The sequence below is a fragment of the Mesoplodon densirostris genome, chromosome 6 (assembly GCF_025265405.1).
Source record: "Mesoplodon densirostris isolate mMesDen1 chromosome 6, mMesDen1 primary haplotype, whole genome shotgun sequence".
Taxonomy (NCBI): domain Eukaryota; kingdom Metazoa; phylum Chordata; class Mammalia; order Artiodactyla; family Ziphiidae; genus Mesoplodon; species Mesoplodon densirostris.
This window is the reverse complement of record NC_082666.1, coordinates 28,163,703-28,189,322: the sequence shown is the minus strand read 5'-3', so window position 1 is coordinate 28,189,322 and position 25,620 is coordinate 28,163,703. Positions and strand designations below refer to the sequence as shown.

The 25,620-nt window shown below is 38.3% G+C and overlaps 1 protein-coding gene across 1 annotated transcript in view; it reads left to right on the top strand.

Annotated features, from left to right (window-relative positions):
- The window catches only part of GRIN3A (glutamate ionotropic receptor NMDA type subunit 3A), a 151,664-nt gene that overhangs the window by 101,108 nt on the left and 24,936 nt on the right, over window positions 1–25,620 (top strand). Inside the window, exons 4-6 of the mRNA XM_060101066.1 lie at window positions 11,183–11,328; window positions 15,377–15,492; window positions 24,227–24,378. Of these exons, the coding sequence (XP_059957049.1) occupies window positions 11,183–11,328; window positions 15,377–15,492; window positions 24,227–24,378 (414 nt within the window). The remainder of the gene's footprint in view (window positions 1–11,182; window positions 11,329–15,376; window positions 15,493–24,226; window positions 24,379–25,620) is intronic.

The following is a 25,620-nucleotide window of genomic DNA, read 5'->3' as shown; positions in this document are numbered from 1 at the left end:
TGATCTGGGGTGGCTTTAATATTTGCTGGAGTGACCTGGCTCTACTCCACATGTCTCATCATCCAGCAGGCAAACCAGGCATGTCCTTCTCGTGGTGACAGCAGAGGGTTATAGCACAAGCAGAAAGGTACAAGCACTTTTCTGAGACTGTTCTAACATCATGTCTGCTAACATTCCAATGACCAAAGTCAGTCACCTGCTCGGGACCAGAGTCCAAGAGGGAGGGCACTCATGGTGAAATGGCAAAGGAAGTGAATCAAAGAGGGGAGAAGAATTGGAGCCATTAATACAATCAATAGACTGCACCCACTTAATCTCTCCAGAGTTTGGTTTCCTATTCTATAATGGAGAACACAACAATTCCTTCCTCCTCACACCCAGGATTGTTGGGAGAAAATGTATGGAAGGCTTTTTTGAAGTTCTTTAGCTGAAAATAGACAAATACAAAAAAAGACTTACTATAGAAACCTAAGAGGTTGGGGTCACTCTGTTTGAGGCTTGCCTGCCAGCTAACTCCACATTTAGGCTTAAACTCCTATTTCATGTTCATTAAAACAGTAGTCTCAAACAAGTTAGAACATTTTCCAGGCTGTAATCAGAAAAGGACATCTGAATACCAAATTCTGCCCCTTAGAGAGTGAGGTAAGCTCAAGAATATGCATGATGACGACTAAAATATTAGCAATGGCTACTTCTGGAGGAGGCTGTAGAATCAGGAAGGAAAAAGAGCTACTATAATGTTCTACGCTATAAAACTTCTGTTTGCATTTTACAGTGAGAATAGATTCATGTTCTGTTGTGGCATTAGGTAAATGAATGTTTTTTTCATAAAGTGAAACTAGTGAAGTTTTTCCATAATTTCCATTTCAACAACTTAAACATTGATCTGGATATTCAAGGTTGTTTCTGTTCAATTTTCATCCTCAAATATTACCTATTTAGTCGTGCTTTATTTTTATTAATATGACTCGTTATCTCAAAAGTTCAGGAAACTAGGTTCTTGTCCCAACTTTGCCATAATCAAGTCTTTGACCTTGGGCAAGTCATTTAACCCTGATCAACTCTATTTCTTCATCTGCAAATTAAGGATTATGAATTAAATGGTTCTAAGATCACCTTGGGTCTAACATTCTATAGTTCTCAGAAGAAATGGTCTATTTTTTCAGATAATCCCACTTATCTGAAAATTATCCTTCAGAATATGAACCCAAGAAAAGAGGAAGAGTTAATTCAGAGTTCAATAAGTGACCAAATTTTATAATTCAATATTTGTAGTTAAAAATATTTTACTTTTTAATGTACACTGATGTTAACAGATGATCTTAAAACAATCAAATAGCTTCCACTTACAATTACTTCTAAACTGATGAGATACATTTAAATTATCTTTTTAAACTCAGTGTAGATTAATTAACACCATGAATTTTTGGTTCTGAGCAAACTGTTTTTTCTTTCAACTCTGGGCATATTCATTCATCAGACACTTAAAAGCATTTACTGCTACTATCTAGACACTAGAAAAAGTTCCTGGACCTGCTTTTTCAGTTTGCATCAAGCCAGTTTCTGCATATGAATTATAAACTCCTCAATTCACGCTCCTAGTTTGTTTGTGAGAATACTCAAGATAGTGGAATTTAGAACTTGCATTCAGGTTAAATTCTAGAGGCAGCACACAAGTTCAATCTGTTAAATGTGTATATGACATAGTTCCACTTAGCTATCTAATCTTGGTCAAACTGCTTAATCTTGCTGATCCTCATTTTTCTCAACTGCAAACTAAATGAATCATTGCATGTCATTTTTACTGCTGCATGAAAATTTTCTGAAATTTGCAAAAGGAGGAGAAAGAAAATGCCTCCTTAACTCAGCTGACTGCTACCCGCTGGTGCTTGGCTCACAAAGCAAAAACGCTACTTTAGTTGTGCTGCTCTTGTGATTCATTTAACAGGAGCAAGTGTGCTGAACAGAAGAGAAAGATAAGCAAACACCAGCTCACTCATAAACTGGGAGATGGTCTGAAATGGAAAAGCTGGCAGCAAGGCTACAGGCAGGCTGCCCTGGAGGAGGGGGAGTGAGGAGATATCTTCTCCTGGATGCATAGATTAAGGATAGATGCTTGAATCTTTGCAGGCCCCTCCATCATAATGGCTCAATCACTGATTCCCTGAGCACTCTAGAGCAAAGACAGATTGACTCTTCAGCCATGGCAAACAAAATTATTAAATACAGCCCAAGTCACCACCAAGGGTTAGCCTAAGGGAAAATTAAAGCAAGAGGAAAGCATTTCTCTTCTTTCTGTTATTCAGTAGTCTTTCTGCTTGTTGGATGCTTTGCTTTAGCGGATCTCTAAGAGGCTGGTTTCCTGGGGTCGATGCTGCGGGATCACTGACCTTTAGGCTAAACCTCCTACTGTACCTTTGCATCCAGCCCACCCTGAATGAAGGCCCAATTGGACATACTTTAATATTTAATTATTCTGTTATATAATAAAAACTGGCATTAAAACAAGTCCCTGTGCCATAAGGATTTGGGTAGAGTTGTGCCAAAAAGCTTACATCGCTAGACTGCAGGTAAATTTATAGCTGTTTTCATTCATTTGCATTTAATCAGCCCAGAATTGCTGAGTCTAGGTTCAGCAAGCACCTTACTGCCTGCTCAGTCTGCAGGGTACAGTACTGCTGGTGATGCGCAATGACTCAAGTGAGAAGTTTGAGTTCCACAGCCCACAGGTCATTTTTCACCTTGAAGTTTGGCTAGATAGCAAGTCAATTATATAAACAAAAAGACAGGGCTGTTCTGATGCCATGAGCTGAATGGAATCCTCCCATTTTCTGTAAGACGTGTCGGTTCTGGACTCAGCTGACCTGGTTCAAACTTCAATTCTGTCACAGTGGAATTACATCTTTAGAGGAATTATGGTTCTAAAGTAATTGCACTGTGATCATAATTACCTTTGAAAATCCCATTAAGACAATAATTTTACCTGTAGCTGGGTTCTAGAGTCAGCTGATAAGTGGGTATAACAACAGCATGGGCTGAAGAGCCTGGGGAAAGTTATTTCAACTTTCTGAACTTGCCCACAACCATGAACTAGAGCTATTAACAGAACCTATCTCATAGGGATATAGGAAGGCTGAAATGAGATTTTAAGTATGCAGGGTCATGCATGTAATCAACACAACAGATAGCTACTAGTATTAAGAAGTTGTTAGGGACTAATTAAGCTCCCCCATTGGCTGTTGGGCTACATGTACAATGGCTGAACTCTTTCAGTTAGCCGCTTTACATATAAGGGAACTGAGTCTCACAGCAATTAAGAGAATAGCTGGTAAAGCCAAAAACTTTTGTGCTATGTATAATGGTAGTCAAGAGCATAAGTAATGGAGCCACACAGACTGCCCAGTTCTGTCATTTACTGGCTCCATAGCTTAGACAAGTTAGTTAGTTGCTCTGTGCCTCAGGCTGCTCACCTATAAAATGGATATAATGATAGAACCAACCTCATATGATTGTTGTAAGGATTATAAAAGTTAATATGTCCAAAGTATTTAAACAATGCCTGGCACAGGGTGAGCTACATCATCATCATCATCACCACCAATGCAATTATTATTATTCTATGTCTCTGTATTTGGAAACACCAGTAGCGTTACAGTACCCACAGTGAAATAATTAATCTGGCATATAAGGGAGAAATGGACATAGCTCCAAAAGAGCACACAGCATAAAATGGGATTTGAAGGGGATTTTGAATAAATTGGAATGGTCTCAGTGAACTGAAAAGGGGAGCCTGCTCCAGATGAATAGAATGACACATTAGACCAGGGTCAGAGAAGAAGCAAAACAAAGTGAATTTCATCAAAGAAAGGGAACAGTCAACAAAGACAGAGATTGAACATTTGTAGCAGAATAGCAATAATTCCCCTCTAGAAATCCTATAATATCTAGCTTTTAGACACTACAAAGACCATGATAATAGACCCTACCCTTGCATGACTATACATGAGACAGAGAAATACCAAGGACTTCCAAAGGCCTAGTAAATGAATACCATAGTGCCATTTATGGATGTTGCTGAGCAAATTTAACTCAGGAAATTATTTTTTAGAGGAGGACATAAAGACTGGAAACTTGTGGTTTCATAAATAGTAGATGGGAAAGTGTTGTTGAACATAGCTTACTATAAAGAAACAAAGAACAATTTTTCTTATCAGCCATACTCATTTGGGGAGGGGATTATACATTCAACAGGATTCTACTTGGGCCTGAGTTCAGGTTTTTCAAGCTCACCTCTGCATTATTTGTGTGACCTGGAGCAAGTCTCTTGTTCACCTTTTTCATCAGAGCATAAGTCTCCTTATCGTATAGATCAGGAAGTAGTACAGTGGAATTTTACATACAAAGTCTCTACAGTCCGACTAAGTTCAGAACCTTCCTATATTGGCTGAGCAATCTTGGGCAAGTTATTTAAACACATACCTTACTTCTTATGTGAAAGTTGGAGATGATAATAAATAGCTCATAGGGTTGCTGTGAGGCTTAAAATATACAATCCATGTTAAAGTTTTAGCACAACGCTTGACACATAGAAAGTTCTTAATAAATGCAAGACATATATATATAAATGAATGGACTAAATGATCTCTAGCATCTCCTGCAGCTACTCATCTTCCCTGTAGTCTGGACTCCTTATTTTTACAGCCTCCCCGACTTTGATACCTCTCTTCAAGTTCAGTCCCTAGCCCCCACCTGTAACCCAAGCAGAGTGGAAAAAAGAAGCATTAAGATGGCCAGTGTGGCAGCAGAGATGTGGGTGAAGATGTGGTGATGCCAGCAAGGGGAGGAAGGAGCAGGGAGGGCTCAGTTCTCCTACGGCCACTCCCAAGACAGCTAGGTACTGAACACAAGTATTGGACCCCCAGGGATTCAAGGATCAACGTGCTTGTTTTAGCGAGCTTGGCCGATCCATCAAGCTTGTTTTAACCTTTTATGAACAGAACACCCACAATAACAAAAAATGATATTAGCTGGGTTTTTTATTATTATCATTATTATTACACATTCAAATAGATAGATTTGTTGGGTGGAACACAAAGGCATCCTTCCTATACAGAAGATACGCTTCAAGAGAAATGATTTCCTTGTCACTGGAGACATTCAAGCAGAGACTTAACAGGCAAATAATAGTGACATTATAAGTAAAGCCTTGCTACTTAACATCTGGTCCATGAACCAAGGTATCAGCATCACCTGGGAGCTTGTTACAAATGCAGATTCTCATGCTCCAACCTAGACCTAATGAGTCAGAATCTACATTTTGAAGAAAGTCCAAGTAATATATTTAGCTTTGCTATCAAAGATTCAAGCATCAGTGAACAGAGTAGATGACTTTTAAAGCCCCTCTGAACTCTGAGACCACTCTCTATTATACAGTCCATAGGTTTTAACTGGACATTATATTGGCACAGGGAGGAACTATGGTCCCAATACCTAGTATATCCCATTCCATTGATGAAATTAAGAATGGCCTTTTCCACCCACCTCCAAAGGACATTTTACCAGATCTAGTGACTACATTCCACTCATACTTAAGTAACAATCTCAGATAACCACAAATGTAGAGCTTAAATGAAAATACTCAACATTGAGATTGTTTTTGAATCTAAATCATCGTATCTACCATGGACAGAGCAGTTTGATTATTTCTTGAGTTTGCTTCCATCTTGTTTTGAGCCACTTCCCTGCTTTCTGCAAAATGTCTGATTATTCTCCACACAGGTGCTCTGGGTAGAGTTCAGTATTCCATTAATACTGAACAATTCACATATAAATACGTGGTTTAACCTTAGATATTTCTGCAAGGCCTGAAGAGGCTGACACAAATGTAAACAGAATTGGAAGAGCTGGTGAAATATTTAGCTGAAACTTTAAAGAAATTTTTCTCTCTCTGGAACTTCCTGGTGATGCTTGTAATGCAGCTCAACTGCTTTAGCTCTTTGTATACTTTTATCCTCCCTCCTGGATGCAGGCTTTCTGACATCCTTGGCTCTTTGAATTACACACCACATGGACATAAAGGGCAGACTATGCTAGTCCATCCAATTGCATCAACAGCTTCTTAGATCCCTTTTCTGATTCTATTATTCTGTGACTGCTCAGTAGCTCATGCTTTTTTTTTTATTGGAACTCACACATAGAAATAAAAAAGAACATACTGTTTTGAAAGAATTAAGAATTAAAGGAAAATTTTTAATGTTTAAAAGGAAAGAAAGACAACATGAAGTGTGACAAAAGTATCTAATTTGTAATGTATCTAACCTAAGAGAATTTGTGTTAATAATGAAGACTTATTACACCAATACTTATCAAACATCTGCTCTGTACCAAGCACCGTGTTTGCTGCATAATGATGATGATGATGATGAGAGTAATAGCAGCTAACATTTGTTGAGAACTTATGACTACACGAATGAGACAGGCATAGGCCCAACCCTCATGGAAGCTTATAAGCTAGCAGGAAAAACAGACATTGAACAAATAATCCCAAATGTTATTAATGCAATACGAAATTGCAGGGTACAATGGGAGGGTGCTACAGGTGGCCTAATCTAGTTTAGGGGTCAGTGAAGTCTTCTCTGAGGAAGTGACATTTTATTTTTTTTAACTTTTTATTTTATATTGGAGTATAGTCAATTAACAATGTTGTGATAGTTTCAGGTGCACAGCAAAGTGACTCAGTTATACATATACATGTATCCATTCTCCCCCAAACTCCCCTCTCATCCAGGCTGCCATATAACATTAAGCTGAGTTCCCTGTGCTATACAGTAGGTCCTTGTTGGTTATCCTTATTAAGTATAGCAGTGTGCACATGTCAATCCCAAACTCCTTAACTATCCCTTCCCTCTACCCTTCTCCAGGAAGTGACATTTTAGAGTTAGCTACACAAAGGGAAGTTAGGGTTGAGGAGATAGAGCATCCCAGGCAGAATGAAGGCTATGGGCAAGAGCTCTGATCAAGCAAAAAGTATATGTTGGAAGAACTGAGAGAACTGGCTAAAGCTTAGAGGCCAGGGGGAGAGTGGGGAGAAGAGGCTGGAGAGAAGAAGGCAGGAGAAGGATCATGCTGAGGCCACGTGAGGAATTTCGACTCCATCCCAAGGGCTATGGGGAGCCATTGATAGGTATTAAGCAAGTGAGTGACATGATCAGTTTTGCACTCTAAGAAGATTACCCTGACTGGATTGGAGGGGAAGAGAGGGAATGTGCAGGTGGCTTGGACTGGAGAAGTGGCAGTGTTTGTAATACATCTCCAGGTTAGAGTGGGGTTCCTGTCGGACTAACAAAATTCTTCCTCCCATAGAACCTAGTTATTTATGTTAATGTTGAAGGAAATTTCCATTCTCAAAACTGCTCCTTCACAGGCATGAGAGCCATGTCAGGGAGATGTGGGAGCCCATGGGCAAAAGGCAGCGGGAAAACATGAAAAGGAGATAACACAAAGGGCTAGCTAGTCCTCCTCTGGAATTCCGAGCTTTGATCTGCTGGTTCACAACTCCCTCCAGTGTCTTGGGAGGGAGTGCTGTATTGATGCACTCAGCAAAGAAAAGAGGCCCAGAGTTTGCCTAGAAATAGTTCGTGGGCCATAAAGATAGTGTCACAGCATAATGTGAGAAAATGGACTTCTAAAAAGGATTATTTTCATGTGTAAGACAAAAGTATTCTAATTACTGACCAGGACCCTTTTACCTTAAAAGGAGGGTTCGTTTCAAAAGCTTGAGTTGTAAGCTATATCATTAGTCCCTTTTGTGCTTAGTGGGATGACAAAGCTCTCATCTCCCTGTGGTTCAAAGAATCTGTCAGTCATTCATCAAGCATATTATTGAGCAACTACATGGTGAAAGGCATTGGAATACAACAGTTAATGTTTTACATAGACTTCCAGTCCAGTGAAGAAGCTGAAAGTCTAGACATTAAACTATTACACAATTAAATTTTAAAAGTGCAACTGTAATAAGTTCTACAAAAGAAAGGTATGCGTGCTATGAGGGCTTAGGAGAGGAGCATCTGGCCTAGACAGCAAGTTAGGGACGTGATTACTGAGCTGAGAATAGAAGGATGAATAGAAGTTAAATGGGTGAAGAGAGGATAGAAGAATAGTGGTAAAATTAATTGATTTGACAAACCTGTACAGAGCCCTTATCAGGTGCCAAGTGTCATAATAGGTAACTGTGGTCCACAAATGAATGAAACCTGGTCTGCATGTTAGGGAAAAGAATAAGCTGAATCTTGCTAATGGCTAGCTATGAGAATTTGATTATTAATTTGCCCGAACCTCAGCATCTTAATATGTAAAATAAGAAAATAACATCTATCTTGCAGGATTATTGTGAGAATTCAAAATGTGCAAAGCCCTGAGCTCACTGCCTGTCACATCAGTAGCAAGTTCTGTAATGACCAGACCCAGAGTCAGTATGACATAGTGTCAGAAGCTCTGTTCATGGTGTTCAGAGCTCACTATTTTCCATCAGACTATCTGGGTTCAAATTCCAGATCCAATGTTTACTAGCTCTATGACCTTGGGCAAATAACAAACTTTCTAGTCTTTAGTTTCTTTATCTATAAAAGGAAGATAAGAGAAATACCTCATAAGTTTCTTGGGAGGCTCAAAGGAGATAGGCATGAAAAATGTGAAAGATGGCTAAATAAGTACCTAGCCTACATATTCTGTATGTTCAAGGTGCTGTATCAGCACAGATAAATAAGCAGTAAATTATTTTTGTTTTTGTTCTTCCTGGATAGGAGGGTGAAGCTAGATAAGGCCAAAGACTTCATACAGAGAGTCTTGTTCTAGGCCTTAAAAAATGAATAGGTGTTGGACAAACAGAATGCTGATAAATTTGCCTTGCTCAAGCCGTAGAGCTGCAGTTTGCTATTGTGAGAGCAGCCTAGGCCTAAGGCTTAAGGAGAATATTTTAAAAGACTAGTGAGTTCATTCTAATAAACATCTTCTCTCCATTTGCTGCCATGAGCTGGAAGGCAGGGTGATGTGGTCAGTAACAGCGTGGGCTTTGAAGTCAAACAGACATGGGTTCTAATCCAGTCCCTTCTACTTATAGCTGTGTGATCTTATTACTTTTATTACTTACTCTTACTTATTACTTACTATATTTCTCTGAGCTTCAGTTGATTAATCTTTAAAAAGGAAGTATTAATAGAGCCCTCTTCATAAAATTTTTATGAGGATTAATCAAGATAATGCAGGTAAACATCATATTTGGCATATAATATTTAATAAATGTTAGCTATTATTATTATTGATGCCTCATTAAGGTTATGCTGGCATAAAACATTAAAATTTGTTCAGTGTATGGAACACAAGGGTTTACCATATCACCTGCTCAACAGTGGGATATCCAAAGAAATACCACAAACCAGGTGGTGAGTCCCTTTGTGGCAATGATTGCAGGTATTTACCTTTGTGGGCCCAGTAACTTTGAAAATTATACAAAGCTCCCCCCCCAAATATTGAATAAATTAACGAGAGATTTATTTCACTGATTGTAAAATAAAGGTTTTTTTACTTACAAACATGAGGCATGTTTCTATAAACAATCTATAAATAAATAAATACACCTGTAGTTTCACCATCAATGGAACAACCATCATTAATATCTTGATATATTTTTTCCAAGACGTGTGTGTGTGTGTGTGTGTGTACGTGTACATATATGATATCTGTGGGGGGGCTCACAGCATTTAAAATAATTATATACATATTTAATTTTGATCAGACCATACAAAAGCTTTTTCTCAATTTGTCATATGAGCATTTGCTTTGTTTTATTAAATATGCTTCACAAACATGATTTATACATTAGATAACATTCTATAAGGATGTGGCATATAATTTATTTAACTATTGCCATATTGTTAGACCTTGGGTGTGTGTCAAAACTAATTAATCTTCAAATATAAGTTATTTGTTACCAAATTCAGTGATTTCTTAACCTGTAGGGGCTATAAACAACTTGAAAACCTAATTATTTAAAAAAATATGAAACTCTGTACTATCTTACTTATAGAAGAAAATTACAAACACATATTTACATAAAATGTTGCCTAGAATTTCAGGAGACGTATAAACTCCATGAAGCCCATCAGTGAATTCCTATCCCCAGGGCCTCAGTCAGAACCAATGATATCAAATATGTTAACACGAAGCAGAACAAAAAAGTTAAAGAACTGTAACATAATTGTGGAGAAGTATAATCTCTAATATACTGCTTACTACAGTACATTCGACTATTTTCATAATACAGCCCAATCCCAGTTCATTCTTATATTTTAAGTAAGTCTAGATTCTATATTAACACTTCTGTACAACTTCCATGAACTATACTGCCTCATGTGCTGTATCCTTATCATCCTTAGTGACAGAAAGCTTCTACAGGACTCCCAGTACACTGCCTCTCCTCACTGTGAGGTCTTACATTCTGGAGAACTGTGCCATTACTGGATCTATTCCGGCTACCCTCCTGCTCTGTTGCTCCTAATTGTCTTACATACCATTCCATTTGAGCAAATATACAGCATGACTGGTAATACAGTTATTTAAAGGAAAGAGATCATTTTGTAATTACACCAAAAACAAACTCAACAAACTTAAAATATACTGCAACATAAAGACCAATAAACATAAAAGAGATGTATTCACTCTTTGGGGTCATGTATATTTCAATCTCAGGATGCAAGGTTTTAACTTAGCCTTTGTGTAGTTCTAACCAAGGAAAGGCACAATCTTTTATTATCTTAACTTTATGCTTTGTCTGACAAGCAATTTTTAATACCAAGTTTGATTCTACACACCGTTTTATAGTTTCGAAAGAATTCTGACAGGTTCTCAATATAAAGGAGAAAGCTGTTTTGTACTTTGTGTTTGTTGTTTTCATCTGTTTGCTTCTTAAGACAGAACAATTATTTATGTGAAGATACAACAGTTACTGATGTGAAAGCTTGTATGAAAGAGCATGTACACATGGCACATGGAAATTTGTTTATGACTGTGTGCATTTGAAAAATCCTAAGTCATCATTAGATTCCAAAGAATGATGGAAAAGAACATTTTGAAAACAACTCTAAGAATAATTTATATTAAAGACACTTCTTTTTCTGCCTCATAGCTACATCATCCCTCTCAAGGTTTCCGCTTTGGAACTGTCCGGGAAAGCAGTGCTGAAGATTATGTGAGGCAAAGCTTCCCAGAGATGCATGAGTATATGAGAAGATACAATGTACCAGCCACACCCAATGGAGTGGAGTATCTGAAGTGAGTGTCAACCTCTTGCATCCAAAAAGTCCTCAATGAAAAAGAAGTCTTGCTATTGATGTAGTGTTTGTCGGTTTTTTAAAATGATAGCTAAATATATCCATTGTGTGTTCAGTAATATCTCACACCATGTGAGATCCAGGAGGCAATGTGGAATGTGTGCATTTAATTATGTGACCTAGTTTACTAGTTCCTGCACAGTCCCAAGTTGGCCGTAGCTTTGATCAAAGTGCCAGTGCAGTCATTAGTGTAGCAGATGGTGGGGGAAGTAAATGTTGGTTCGACATCACTTGGGAAAACAATGGTGCTGAAATGATCAAACACTCAGGGAATGTGGCCAGAGGATAAAGTACCCCAAAGCAACCCTTTCCTTCACAGTGAATCTCTAAGCATGTGGACTGTCTCCTCTTATCACAAGGAAGTGGACTTTATCTTAGAGCTTTCCTGTAGAAAGAAAATAAGATAAAAGGCAATGATTCCCATGCCTGCATCCTTCTCATCGGCATTTATGAGAAGCAATCAAGAGCAATCACATTACCATGGCAGATTATCAGAGCCTGTAATTCAGTGAAGCTGAATGCAAAAGAGGTTGGTGCAGTTATGGGTCTGCTCATCTAGTCTGCCTGGGAGAAGGGGATGAATGGCTCCTGATAAGCACCACAGCATGCAGGCAAGCAGTCCTCTCCCTCCTGCCTGATGGTCTCAGGACAATGACATACATTCAAACTCCAGTCCCTAGAATTGTGCAGCACCAGGAAACTGGTTTCTCTATTGTCAAACACAATAATCTCCCCAAAGGACAACAAGACTTGGCACCTCAAATCTTTTTTAAGAAAGGGAAATAAATAACTTTATGGGACATAGGGGCTCTGTGTTTCTCAAGTTCTAGTAATCAGCCCCTAAAACAATTTTATGGACTAAGCTAGAGTCTAGAAAGGAAGCCTTGTGTTCTCAGATTTGCAGAGTTATATAGTGTTGAAGCACTATGAAATGGCACTTTCAATTTTGCAAGAACATTAAAACATTAGAGTCTCTCTCTGACACAGAGTTTAGTGTTCCTTTGCCTCCCAGTTCCTCCTCTTTATCCTCTCCTTTAGGGAAATGCATGGCTGAGAAAAAGAATCAGATGTCAGGGAGACGGCGATGGCTCCCCGCTAGATAGTAATGGCTGACAAACTGGGCCCTTATGGCAGTGTGAAAGGGTGAGATAAGCCACTGCTGCAGTCTCCAGTTCCATTCCACTCAGGGTATTCATTTATTCTGGAGGCTTCATCTAGAAGGCCCAAGTGCTCAGAGTTGGCCCTCCTCTAGCCTGGGGAGAAGAAATTGTTAGGTAGGAAAACAGGCACAGATGAAGGAGCCGAGTTCCAAAAGAAGCAACTTGTCCATGGAAATACAGCTAGCAAGTGGCAGTGTCAGAACTAGAACCAGGTCTCTAGAATCCAACCACTGCTGCAGGCTAGTCTGGAAACCAAAACCGGAAAGTAGGTCCTTGGTGTTCAAAAAACAGTCCATGTTTCAGCAGCATCCGTGTACCAGATAGCATTTGGGTGCATGTGAGAAATGCAAACTCTCAGGCCCTGTCCCAGAATCTGCATTTTAAAAAGCTCCCCAGGTGACTCATAGATTGAGGTGAAATTGGAACAGAGCTTACCATCAATGCCCTCTGCCTTCTTCTCTCTGGGCTTCTCTCTCTACTTTTGGCCCAGATAAAGCCTATGCTCTTAGCCACCACTCCAAACAACCAGTCTTCAAGTTACCCCCTGACATCCCAGTGCGCTGACCTGCAAGCACAACCCTTGGAGTCGCCCATAAAGACAGGTTCCTGTGTTAAACCTGTCCCTCCCCTCTCCCATCAGAATTCCCCTGGGCTTCATCCTACTCATTTAGGGCCCTGCTTTCTGAGGTGACAGTATTCCAATAAATTAATCCCCAGTAAAGTATTAATTACTTTTAGTATGTTTATATCTGACTGGTTTTTGTGGTATATGTGTTATTAAATGAATGCTCAAAAAGACAGCATGATTTTATAATGGGAGAAACAACTGTAGGCCATGGCCATGCCAACTATTAGGATGATTCAACCAGTCTGTAAGGTCCTTATACCTGGATCAAACACTGCCACTTCCTCACCAGTGACTCAGGGCCCCATGGGAGTCTGTGAGCTAATTGCTTCTTGCCTTGCTATGCAATAGAAACCTGCCATAGATAACTGCACTTTGCAATTCAAAATCATGAGGAGTTATTTAGGGATACCACTGAGATGGACCTCTGGAAATACTGGTTAGAAAAACTGAGCCCTAATTTTTTGTATTGTTATTGCTGCCACAAATATTTGCAGAGTATTGGTAAATGGTAACTTGTTCCTGTGTAGCTCACAAGGTACATTCTGGTACTGTGAGCGTCAAGATTTGACTGGAGAAGCACCTTTCAGCTTGATTTTTATCTTACTGCCAGGATTCCATTAAGGTTCCTCATCTTCAGCTTCCAGGAGACAATTCTTATCCCCAGCCCTTTTAGAAGCTTCCTACAGCTCTGGACCTGGGATATGTTTTTCATTTTGGCTAAAGTTAAACATAGGCCTCACTGTAACTTAAATTCAATAACCCTGGAAAAGGGATTTATTTTGAAGTGCCTATTTTACCTCCTAACAGAGTAGACAAAGGAAGCAATGGTCATTGGCACCAAGAAGGGATGTTGACCTACTTAATGTGTGTCCATGTGTGGCTCAGACAAAGCCATCAAAAAGGTACTTGCTGCTCAATGATGAATCTTAGAGATGTCTAAGGGTGTCTTTCTCTTTTAGATTTTTGATGGGCCCTAGCCATGTTCTCCTCTGAGTTTAGAAGCTACTCCTATGTATTGAATTCCAACAGCCTCATTTTTGGCTCTAAGAGAGGAATGACTGGACCCAGATGGAATAGAGAAGAGCTGTTCTCTTTGCCAAGCTGTTTGGACAGCACTGAGGGTCAGAAAGCCTTTATTAAATGGATATATGTCCTGTATCTTTCAAAAAAAAGTTTGAGGTAGCTGAAAACAGAGTCATTGCATACACCTTAAACATTTCCCTTTGAAACTCATCCTCCCTTGCCACCTTTGTGAGTGGAGCTCAGCCAGTGCTGACTGCCTTCCTTGGGACCATCTCTGTGTCTATGTCCAAAGACTGGGGAGAACACATGGAGGATGCACAAGGATGTCTGCTGGCACCTTGAGCCCAGCCCACAGCCGATTCACTGATATAGTCCAGAAACAACTGCCTTTAAATGATTTTTGCCTGAACTGCCTCCTGGGATGGGAATGAAACATGAATCTCTGGAGATATATTAATAAATCAGATTACAAAGATCTATTACATATGCTTCCCATTCCATTTATTGAACACCAGCCTATGAACTTTAAAGAGACCTGAACTCCCTTTTCACCAAGAGTGCTGGATCTCTTATTTGCCCTTCCTTAATATGTACTCCCAAATATGAAATAATGCCTGATCTCTGAAGAATATGATAGTGATCATGACAGAAAGAATTAAGAATTTTCACACACTGATTAATGAGACCCCCAGCTCCAACATTTACTGGCTATGTAGACTGGATTAAGTTACTTTGACTCTTTGAGCCTGAATTTTTCCATCTGTTAAAATGGGATACTACCACCCCCTTCAAGGTTATTATAAGGGGTAAAATGTATGGAAAACAATAAATACAATGCTTACACAAAGAAGTCATTCAGTGATTGTAAGAGAAATGAACCTTGACTATTTACCTTCCCATTCAATTCATAGTCGCTCTGGTTTTGTTGTTGGATTTAGAATGAAAGAAACTGGTAGATGAATCCACTGGAAAGATGTCGTGCTCTCTTATAAGAGTGTCTGTTTCCCCTGGTCTATTCTCTGCAGGTCAGTGAGATGTCAGCAAGGCAGAGCCAGCAGCTGCCCAGCTTGTACTGCCCTTATTGTCCATTCCCTAAACAAAAGCCAGCTGTCAGCCTTAGTGCTTCCTGTCTATTAATGAATCATTTTTCACTTTTCTTCTCTTCGCCTTAAACATAGGAATGATCCAGAGAAACTAGATGCCTTCATCATGGACAAAGCCCTTCTGGATTATGAAGTGTCAGTAGATGCTGACTGCAAACTTCTAACTGTGGGGAAGCCATTTGCCATGGAAGGTATTAATCAGTCATTCTTGATTCACTTTTACTCGGAATGTGCTCAGTTTGCCAACCTAGCAAGTCACAAATGCCAATGTCAGAGGCAAAGAGCTATTCATCTTCCCTTGCTTTCATTTTCAGCTCTTAAGCACTCAGCTATTAAGTTGCTGAAGTTAGGTATTTATTTTCTACCTACTCCACAAACATATTGTTATCCAATTGTTAGAAAAACAACAACCAAAACGCCATTGTTATCCCAACAATGTTGCTTTAGATATCTGGGGATGGTGACAGTGTAATAAATAGGGAGTCCAGTTTTAACTTAATCTGTATTTTCTAATGTCCAAATCCTGTAATGAATCTGATGCTAAAACTAGAATGATTGCATTACAACTGGAAGGGCCCCAGTGTTGATTTAATCCAGTCTACTCAGTTTTATCCACAAAAAAACCCAGAGACATTTTATCACTTTCTCATAATCACACAATTAGATGATAATACTGGAATTAGAATCCAAATCTCATGGTCCTTAAATAAATGTTTCTACTAGTTGAAAAATAAGTAGAAAAAAATCAGCTTTTGTGGTTTAGTAACCTCTAAGAGTCCTAAACAAAACCTTGTTTGGGACCTTGAGTTTGTCTTTCTTCCCACTGGCAGCAAATTTTTGCTTTCAATTTGGTCAACCAATCAATCAAACTTTGGGACCAAAGAAAGATTGCTTTGTCAGTAGCTCCTTGCATTCTGGACAACAGTTGATATACGGAGCTGGTAGTTTGAACCAGCAAATTTCACATCTCCCAGTTCCCAGCTTCCCTCCTCTGACAGTACATGCTGGTTCCCAAAACAAGCCATACTCACTTGTCAGAAAGCACTTTGACTTGAAACAATCCCACGGGGGTGCCCAAGTCCTACTTCCAGAAAACTATACTTTCCTGTATGTAAATTAGTATATCGAGACTATTCAGATTCCAATTCCCCACCCACAGTTGGTCCCTGTCTCCCCTAAACACATCAGCAAATTTTTTACTTCAGTCTTCGTTTTTGTGATGAATGAGAATGTAAAAGCTGATGCGGTTTCTTCGAGCCTTCTCCTAAGAGAAATCAATCCCCTCTCCAGGCAATGCTACCTCCACCTGAACCAGGAATAGAACTCAGGAAGAGAGAGATTTAGTGGTAGGGATCTTCTATTAAGATGACAGTCTGACACAAGAGAGAGGAGATATGGAGATATATGTATATGTATAGCTGATTCACTATGTTATAAAGCAGAAACTAATACACCATTGTAAAGCAATTATACTCCAATAAAGATGTTTAAAAAAACATTACCATATGACCCAACAATCCCACTACTGGGCATATACCCTGAGAAAACCATAATTCAAAAAGAGTCATGTACCACAATGTTCACTGCAGCTCTATTTACAATAGCCAGGACATGGAAGCAACCTAAGTGTCCATCAACAGATGAATGGATAGAGAAGATGTGGAACATATCTACAATGGAATATTACTCAGCCATAAAAAGAAACGAAATTGAGTTATTTGTAGTGAAGTGGATGGACCTAGAGTCTGTCATACAGTGTGAAGTAAGTCAGAAAGAGAAAAACAAATACCGTATGCTAACACACATATATGGAATCTAAAAAAAAAACAAAAAAGTCATGAAGAACCTAGGGGTAAGACGGGAATAAAGACACAGACCTACTAGAGAATGGACTTGAGGATATGAGGAGGGGGAAGGGTAAGCTTTGACAAAGTGAGAGAGTGGCATGGACATATACACACTACCAAATGTAAAATAGATAGCTAGTGGGAAGCAGCCGCATAGCACAGTGAGATCAGTTCAGTGCTTTGTGACCACCTAGAGGGGTGGGATAGGGAGGGTGGTGGGGAGGGAGACACAAGAGGGAAGAGATATGGGGACATATGTATATGTATAACTGATTCACTTTGTTATAAAGCAGAAACTAACACACCATTGTAAAGCAATTATACTCCAATAAAGATGTTTTAAAAAAAAGATGATATTCTGATGTAGCAGGGCACAAAAAGAAAAGAAAAGCCAAAGAAAAACTAGAAAACCAAAGAACATTCATTATATAACCTCATTTTGATGTAACAACGGGAAAATTCCCATTTTTCGTGGCATCTAGGGATATGGAAGAGATGTTACTTTTTTTTTCCTGTCCTAGATGCACTGGGTAATTGAGGTCCCTTTTGCCATTAGCAGCTGTTAACAATGAATTATTTGTAGTGGGCAAAAGAATGAAGGACTCTAGTTTCCACCTTTGTCTTAGGGGCCAACACTATCTTGTCAAAAGGCAGTGGTGAGATGGCTTGTTGGCCTCTGCTAGACCCCAGTGCCAGATGCCACACAATGAACTCCCCACTGGTTTCCTGTTTACATTTCCATCTGTGCTCCTGAGACTTGGTGTCTTGCAGTTCCCATCATCTCCAGATACCACGTTGTTTTCAAAGGGGATAAATACAAAATGGCGCAAGGAAGTGCTCTCTCTGCAAGAGAGCAGAGAGACTACAGATTTGAATACAGAGAACAGTCTCATCATTATTGGCTTATTCTAAAAAAACCATTGCAGGTTTATTCTGGGTGAGGTTCAAATCAGAAATTTTAATTCAATACTACCTCTGTGAACAAGTTCACAACCTAAAAGCAGAACTTTGTAAAATACAAAGGGAGGACACATAAGTTAAAAACAACTTGATAGAGATACTAGTAAGTCTTGATTGATGCTTTTAACAAAAATGTTAATCTCATAGATTTTTATGGAATATTTCTCTCTTCATGAAAAATTTTTAAACTATTATATGCTTTCCTTTAGCAACATTTAGGATTTGTGAACTTATGAAAATCTGGACTTTATTATTAATTAATTAGACTTCATAGGCATAAATATATCATAAAAGCAATTTATGAATAAGTTTTACCCATTTAGCTTACAGGAATGTTTCATATGTCTATCTGTATCCTGTCATAGGACCTAGTATAATGCAAAGCATGTAACAGTTATGTCATAAATGATGTATTACGTATTATATAACTCATTAGGTTGTATTTGAAATAAGTACCTAATTCACTTATTATTGTAGGTAATCAAAAGCACCCTGAAGGTCTGCATACACTTTCCAAAGTGCTTAAATGACTTTGGGAACTGAGGAAAGAAAACAGAGTCAATTGATTCCTTCATGCTGAATGTACATTCTCTCTCTGTAGTAACGACATTATACCAACTCGGTGTGACTACTGAAAACCCCTCCCAACTTCACCATCCTGCATTTATTTAAGGCTTAAAGGTCAAGTGGGACAAATGAAAGATAATAGTCCACATTGAGTTTGAAACCTTTTCGTAAGTCTTCAGTGCAGCAAACCAAAACTATTAAGAATTCAAGAGCATGTGGAAAGTCTCTGGTCATATTAAAAATCATACACCAGGGACAAAAAGACATATTGTATGCTCTGGAAAAAAAGAAAGTGTTGAGATAAATGAATACATGTCCCAGATTTATGCACTGGAGTTAGCTGACAGTAAAGGTCAAATGAGAAGAGTAATGGAACTGCACAGTACTGATTTGTGAGCTTTCTGCTGAAGACTGCGCGTTTTTGAGTTTGTTCTGTTACTTGCTTTCCACTAATTATTTAATACAGTGCTTGGAGCACTAGCTCTGGAGTCTGAGTACTTGAGTTAGAATAGAGTTTCTGTTACTAACTGTGCTACATTGGGCAAGTCACTTAATCTGTTCTTTAGCTTCCTCATCTGCATAATGGGTTTGTGAATAGTACATCTATGACAGAGTTGTCGTGAAGAGTAAGTAAAATAATATATGTTAAGCACGTACAAACACACAGTAAGTGCCCAATAAATTATTATTATTATTCATTATATTGAATTAATAGATTGAGACCAATTCATTATAAATTATCCTAGGATAGATAGCGTTAATATATCTCAGCTTCTCACACATACTTCTCTCTCCACTATGATGTGCTGGGGGTAAGGGAAACCCATTTTTAAAGTCTCCTTTAAGGTTAGGACTATTCCAATATGTTCTCAATCATTGCCCTGCAGTAGCTAAATATGGTATTCCAAGGCCAGACCGTAAAACGAAATTAATTTTTCTTCCTGAAGTCTTTTTAACCCTATCTAAGATCTTATTTTCAAAATATCTATTTTCCAACCATATTTCAGGAAGATTTTTGAAGTCTATGAATTTCTAACTATACATTTGCTAGCCAAAATATATTTCCACCACTCTTAGCTGAGTAAAGCTGATTTATCCATGGGGAAAAGATCAGAATTCTATTCTGAAAATTGTTCTCTTGGGCTATTAAGCTGTATCCAATTTCAAGGGTGCCTGAAGCCTTCATCTCTAGGGTTGAAGGATTCCATTTTGCTTCATCTATCAACCTCAAAAGAGTTAACCTCATCTTTATTGCAAAGCCACGTTTCTAATGATAATGAAAGCAACTCAGGCTGCTAAGTTGAGTCAGCAATTTAAAAATAAGAATTCTTTGACCAATGAAAACAATCAAATTTGAAAAGCAGCTGATAAAGAGGACAAAAATGGTTTTACTATTTTGTCTCTGAATAAAACTGATTTTTATGTCTTTTAACACATACCTCTTCTAATTGCCACATAACTTTGTTTTTGTTTCTCCCCTTGTTCCATATGCATAGTTTGTTTTAACTAGATAATAATAATTTATGCCAATAATTATTAAAATATCAATATTTAATATATGCATTAACATAGAAAATTTTAAAGAACAGGAATCTATTTTTAGTGGTCAATTACAAATTAACCTTGACATGATGGAATGGAGTGATTTAATATTTATTATCTCCTATGTATCAATTTTTTATAAATGTCTCTGCAACTTCAACATAGCTTTTTCCCTACGGCAATTTTATACATTTGTTGTAGTGCCAAAATTCTATTCTTAGAATATGTAAATTTATCGTAAATATTAATTTCCAATTTCTAAACTTTCTTATCATGCATTTTGGTCTCATCTATCCAAAATACCACTATCAAGAATCACTCCAAGATGCCTTCTCTCATCCTTTCATCTGGTAGCAATCTCTCTCCTCCTAACAACATTTTTCTTCATCCTCTTCGTTGCATCTTTGTCATTATATTTTATGTTTATTGAATTTATGACTCACCTCTCTTTTTTTTCTCAAGAAAAGTCCTATAACATCCTACCATGCTGTGTAGTTATTTACGTATACCTCATCTCCCCCGTGCCACCATGAGCTTCATATGGATAGACTTGGTGTCTAATTTAACTTGGTAAATTCCATAGCACTTGGCAGAGTGTCTGGGACAGAATAGCATTCAACCCCTATTTGTGGAATTAATGAATAGATGAATGCAATAAATGCTTATCAAATGAAAAATGAAAACAATTCTGCCATGATTACAGTAACCTGTGCTGGAATTACTGGCTTTAAGGGGATTTTTAGGAGAAACAATATAGTCAGGGAGGGTCCTTGCTAGTTAATTTCCTCATTTATGTACAATCATATACCAATTGGGGCTGTACTTACACTATACTTACACAACTTATTGAAAAGTTTATGACAAAATTTGCCCGTGAATAATATATATTTGTGTCTGCTGAATTCAAACCACCAGTTTAGATGATTGTAGTTTTTTACTGCATTGCCTGGTTTAGGGAGATTGTATCAATATGATTGTAGTGATAGGGCCTGTTTGAAGGGGAGGAATAGGTCAAGTATTCCTTTGCCTTGGTCACATGCTATAATGGATACAGTGGAGGGAGCATTGGTTTTAGACTCAAACAAACCTAATTTCAAATGCTAGCTTTGCCATCTATGAGCTGTGTGAACTTGGGCTGTATATTTATTCAATCTTTAAGTTTCTATTCTGCATGGGTTCACATAGGGGTTAGACACATGTGGAATGGTATCTGGCACAGAGCAGGGCTCAGTATGTTCTAGTTCTCATTATTAGAATCCCAGAGTGATTTAACTGACCTGTATGCCACACTCCAGTATGCAATCTTAGACTAGTGCATGATCTACAAAGTGGGGTAAGACATGTAAAAAGTTTATTATAGAGCAGTACTTGGTGTATAGTAAGCACTCTATAAGTATTAGAAATTGTTGTTGTTGAAAATTATTGTCTCCAGGGGAAAAATATAAAATATTCAGCAAACGTGGCCTAATGATCCTGACCATAATCCCATACCCACCAGATAGTTCCAAGATCTTCTACTATTTGTATAAGTCCCAGTTCTTCTCCCTCAGGCTGGTACAAGCTGGGATGTCTCAGTTGTAATGAAATAATCATTATGCAGTGCATTGTTTAATATCTGTCTCCCTAAGAGATTGTACACTCCATGACAGCACGGACCATATTTACCTTGCTCACTGCTAAATCCCAACCACTTAACACAGTGCCTATTCACTCATAAATATTTGTTGAATGGATGAATGAGTGAATGAATAAATGTGTGAATTAGTCAGTGAAAATTATCATACACATGACTAGTATTGTGCCTGACATGTAAATAGGTACTGAATGAAAATCTGTGCAACTGAATTTGTCAATAGCATTCATTATAATAAAAGTTTCTAAAGAAAATTGGTTACTTCCTTATAGTTACCCATTACTTTAAATAAATGTTATTTCATGGTAGAATCAGCAGAACAGACTGCCTGTGTAAAGTCTTTTATTGTCAGTCTTGCCTTTCAAAACAAAACTACTAGGCACAAAATAGGCACTCAGAATAGCTCTCTGAATGGAAAATTCTAATAATGCTCTTGACATTGTCATCATTTCCTTGACTCGCCATTGGTAAGGAACAAACAAAATTACCAGGGGGGGAAAAATATATAGCTCTTTAAAACACATAAATTTTTTTCTGTATTACTTATTTCCTCTCTTTTATTAGTTATACACAAATCTCAAGCCCTGTATTTTTTGAAAAAGGATTTGTGTATCTGTAATTTAAAAAAAGAACAAAAACTAATGTCCTTGGAAATAAATTGTAAGATAGAATCATTATAGCAAGTATTTGTTTCCATGAAGTATCTTTGGATTCTTGACAGCTTTTTGGTCTTTATATGTGAAAAAAGGAGCTAGCTATAGTTTCAGTTTGTCTTCCTCAGTCATCTTGAGGGCAATACACCTTTTTTCGACTATGCTATCCAATAGCTACAGACAAAATGTAGGTAATTAGCTCTTTCACATGGCTCTTCAAAGAGATTAACAGTTTGGAAAGCAAGTAAAGCCCCATACTAAGTGAGGATACAGAGTCCAAGCTAATTAATAAAACTCTGACAATTACATCTTCTTTACGCTCCTCCTTCATCCTTCTCCCTTCCTCTCTTGCCTTGAATAACCACTGTCACAGATATTTGGTTTATCAATTCCTTGATTTTTTTCTGAATATACTTTTGTCACATACATATGAATTCTTAAAAATACAGTGTTTTGTTTTGAATGTTTTTACATTTACACAATGGATTCAGGCTATAATCTTCTGGGATTGATCTTTTTCATTCAGTGTTGCTAAGAGTCATCCATATTATTCCACGTCATTCTAGTTCATATGTTTCACACTATACAATATTCCATTGTGTAAACATTCCACGATTTATTTACCCATTCTCTTGTCAACATTTGGGTTGTTTCCAATTTTTGCTATTATGAACGCCTCTAAGAACATTCTTGTACATAGCTCCTGGTGTGGTTATGGAGGAGTTCTTTAGGAATGTACTTAAAGTTGCTTGTTTTAGAGCTTATAAATCTTCAACTATACAAAGTAATAGCAAATGGTTTTCCAAAGTGGGTACATCAATTTGCATTCCCACAAGCAACAAATAAGTGATCTTATTGATCTACATTTGTACCAACACTTGGTTTTATCAGACTCCCTTTTTTTTGACAAGTTTTTGTTGATGTTTTAGTACTTATGCTATATTGTACATTCACATGGTCTCATTCTATTATTAAAAAATAAAAGTAAAAGAGGGTCATGCATGACCAATGATAAGAGTATTTCATAAACCAGGGATTGTAATTCATCTAATTTTGTGTATTTAAGGTCCAGGGGAGGTGTTCTGGAAGAAGTAGATAGGGAATCCTAGCCCTGGTAAAGACCTCGAAGATGGCTTCTAAAGAATATCTTGAAGGGAAGGGCAGAAAGCCTTGGAATACAATGTGCCCCAGTACACAGTACACAGCTCATTCCTCTCCTTTCCAGACTCATCTCTTTTACTCAGAGGGGTAGCAGATCCAAGGTAATCATAGCTTGGACATTTTTTTAACATCTTTATTGGAGTATAATTGCTTTACAATGGTGTGTTAGTTTCTGCTGTATAACAAAGTGAATCAGCTATACATATACATATATCCCCATATCTCCTCCCTCTTGCGTCTCCCTCCCACCCTCCCTATCCCACCCCTCTAGGTGGTCACAAAGCACTGAGCTGATCTCCCTGTGCTATGCGGCTGCTTCCCACTAGCTATCTATTTTACGTTTGGTAGTGTATATATGTCCATACCACCCTCTCACTTTGTCCCAGCTTACTCTTCCCCTTCCCCATATACCTTGGACATTTTTGAGTCCTTTGAAGGAAAGATGGTGAAAGCTCACTATGCCCTTGTCACCAGGCCTGACAGCAATATCATGCAAGCGTGGTGGCAACATCTCAGGAACCTCTCAGGTGAAATACTCACCTGAGATTATATTTTCTCCTAGGATACGGCATTGGTCTCCCTCCCAACTCTCCTTTGACCTCCAATATGTCCGAGCTAATCAGTCAATACAAGTCACATGGGTTTATGGATGTGCTACATGACAAGTGGTACAAGGTGGTTCCCTGTGGCAAGAGAAGTTTCGCTGTCACTGAGGTAAGGGAAAAACTGCTGATAATGTTGATGCTTTGTACAGCTTTACCTTGAAAAATATGAGGAAATGGTGTCATATGTGGCCAATAATCCAGGCTATTACATCTCCTAAGACTCACCATGGTATTTAGATTACTCCTAATTTCACTTGAAGGATGCCTATTCAATAGGAATTTTCCGTAAGACAAGTTTGTCTTGGATTTAACTGTGATGCTATTTTGATGAGTAAATGTCTGAATTTCTATTTTTTGCCTATATGTTATATCCACAAGTGCAGAAGAAATGCTGTTCTGCATTACAGCAATAGTATCTGAGATTGACATTAACAGTGTTTGGTTTAACTGTTAATTGCTGGTCACAATGTGGACTTCAAAATATTCTCAAGAGCTAACTTCCCAGTGGTCCAGTGATGAATCCTGCTTAGAGAAATAGATATGAACTTATAACTGGTAATTCTTAGATAATCCTAGATTTTTTATTTATTTTTATTTTTTTTCTTTTTGCGGTACGCGGGCCTCTCACTGTTGTGGCCTCTCCCGTTGCGGAGCACAGGCTCCGGATGCGCAGGCCCAGCGGCCATGGCTCACGGGCCCAGCCGCTCCGCGGCATATGGGATCCTCCCAGACCGGGGCACGAACCCGTATCCCCTGCATCGGCAGGCGGACTCTTAACCACTTGCGCCACCAGGGAGGCCCGATCCTAGATTTTTTAAACTGAAAACAACCAATTCCCTTCTTTTAGTGATGGAAAACTAATATCCAGAGATCCTAAGTGATTTGCCCAAGGCACACAAATAGTCAGAATCTACATCTTTTTATTGCAATGCTCTGCCTTTATGATGTAATTAGAAGGAAACCTGCAAAGTGAGCCAGAAATTGGATGATTAAGATAGGAGACTAAAAGGTGTAACAAGAGCCATAGGCTTCAGTATTTAAAAGAGAAGCCAAATAAAGCAGTATGAGGTCTGCCTGACATTTGAAAAAAAAATCTAAAGCCAACAATAATGACTCCAAATAGCCTCTCTTCGCCAACAACTTTCACATTTGTATTTCAACACCAACTCTTCTTCTGGGCTCCAGAACCATACATCTACCTTCCTATTTGACATTTCCACTTGAATATCTTACAGGCATCTGACATTTAACTTGTCAGAACTGAACCCTGCTCTTCTCTCCTAAATCTGCTTTTCTCCCTGTGCGTCACATCTTGGATAATGGCACCTCTGTCCATCGAGTATCTCATTCC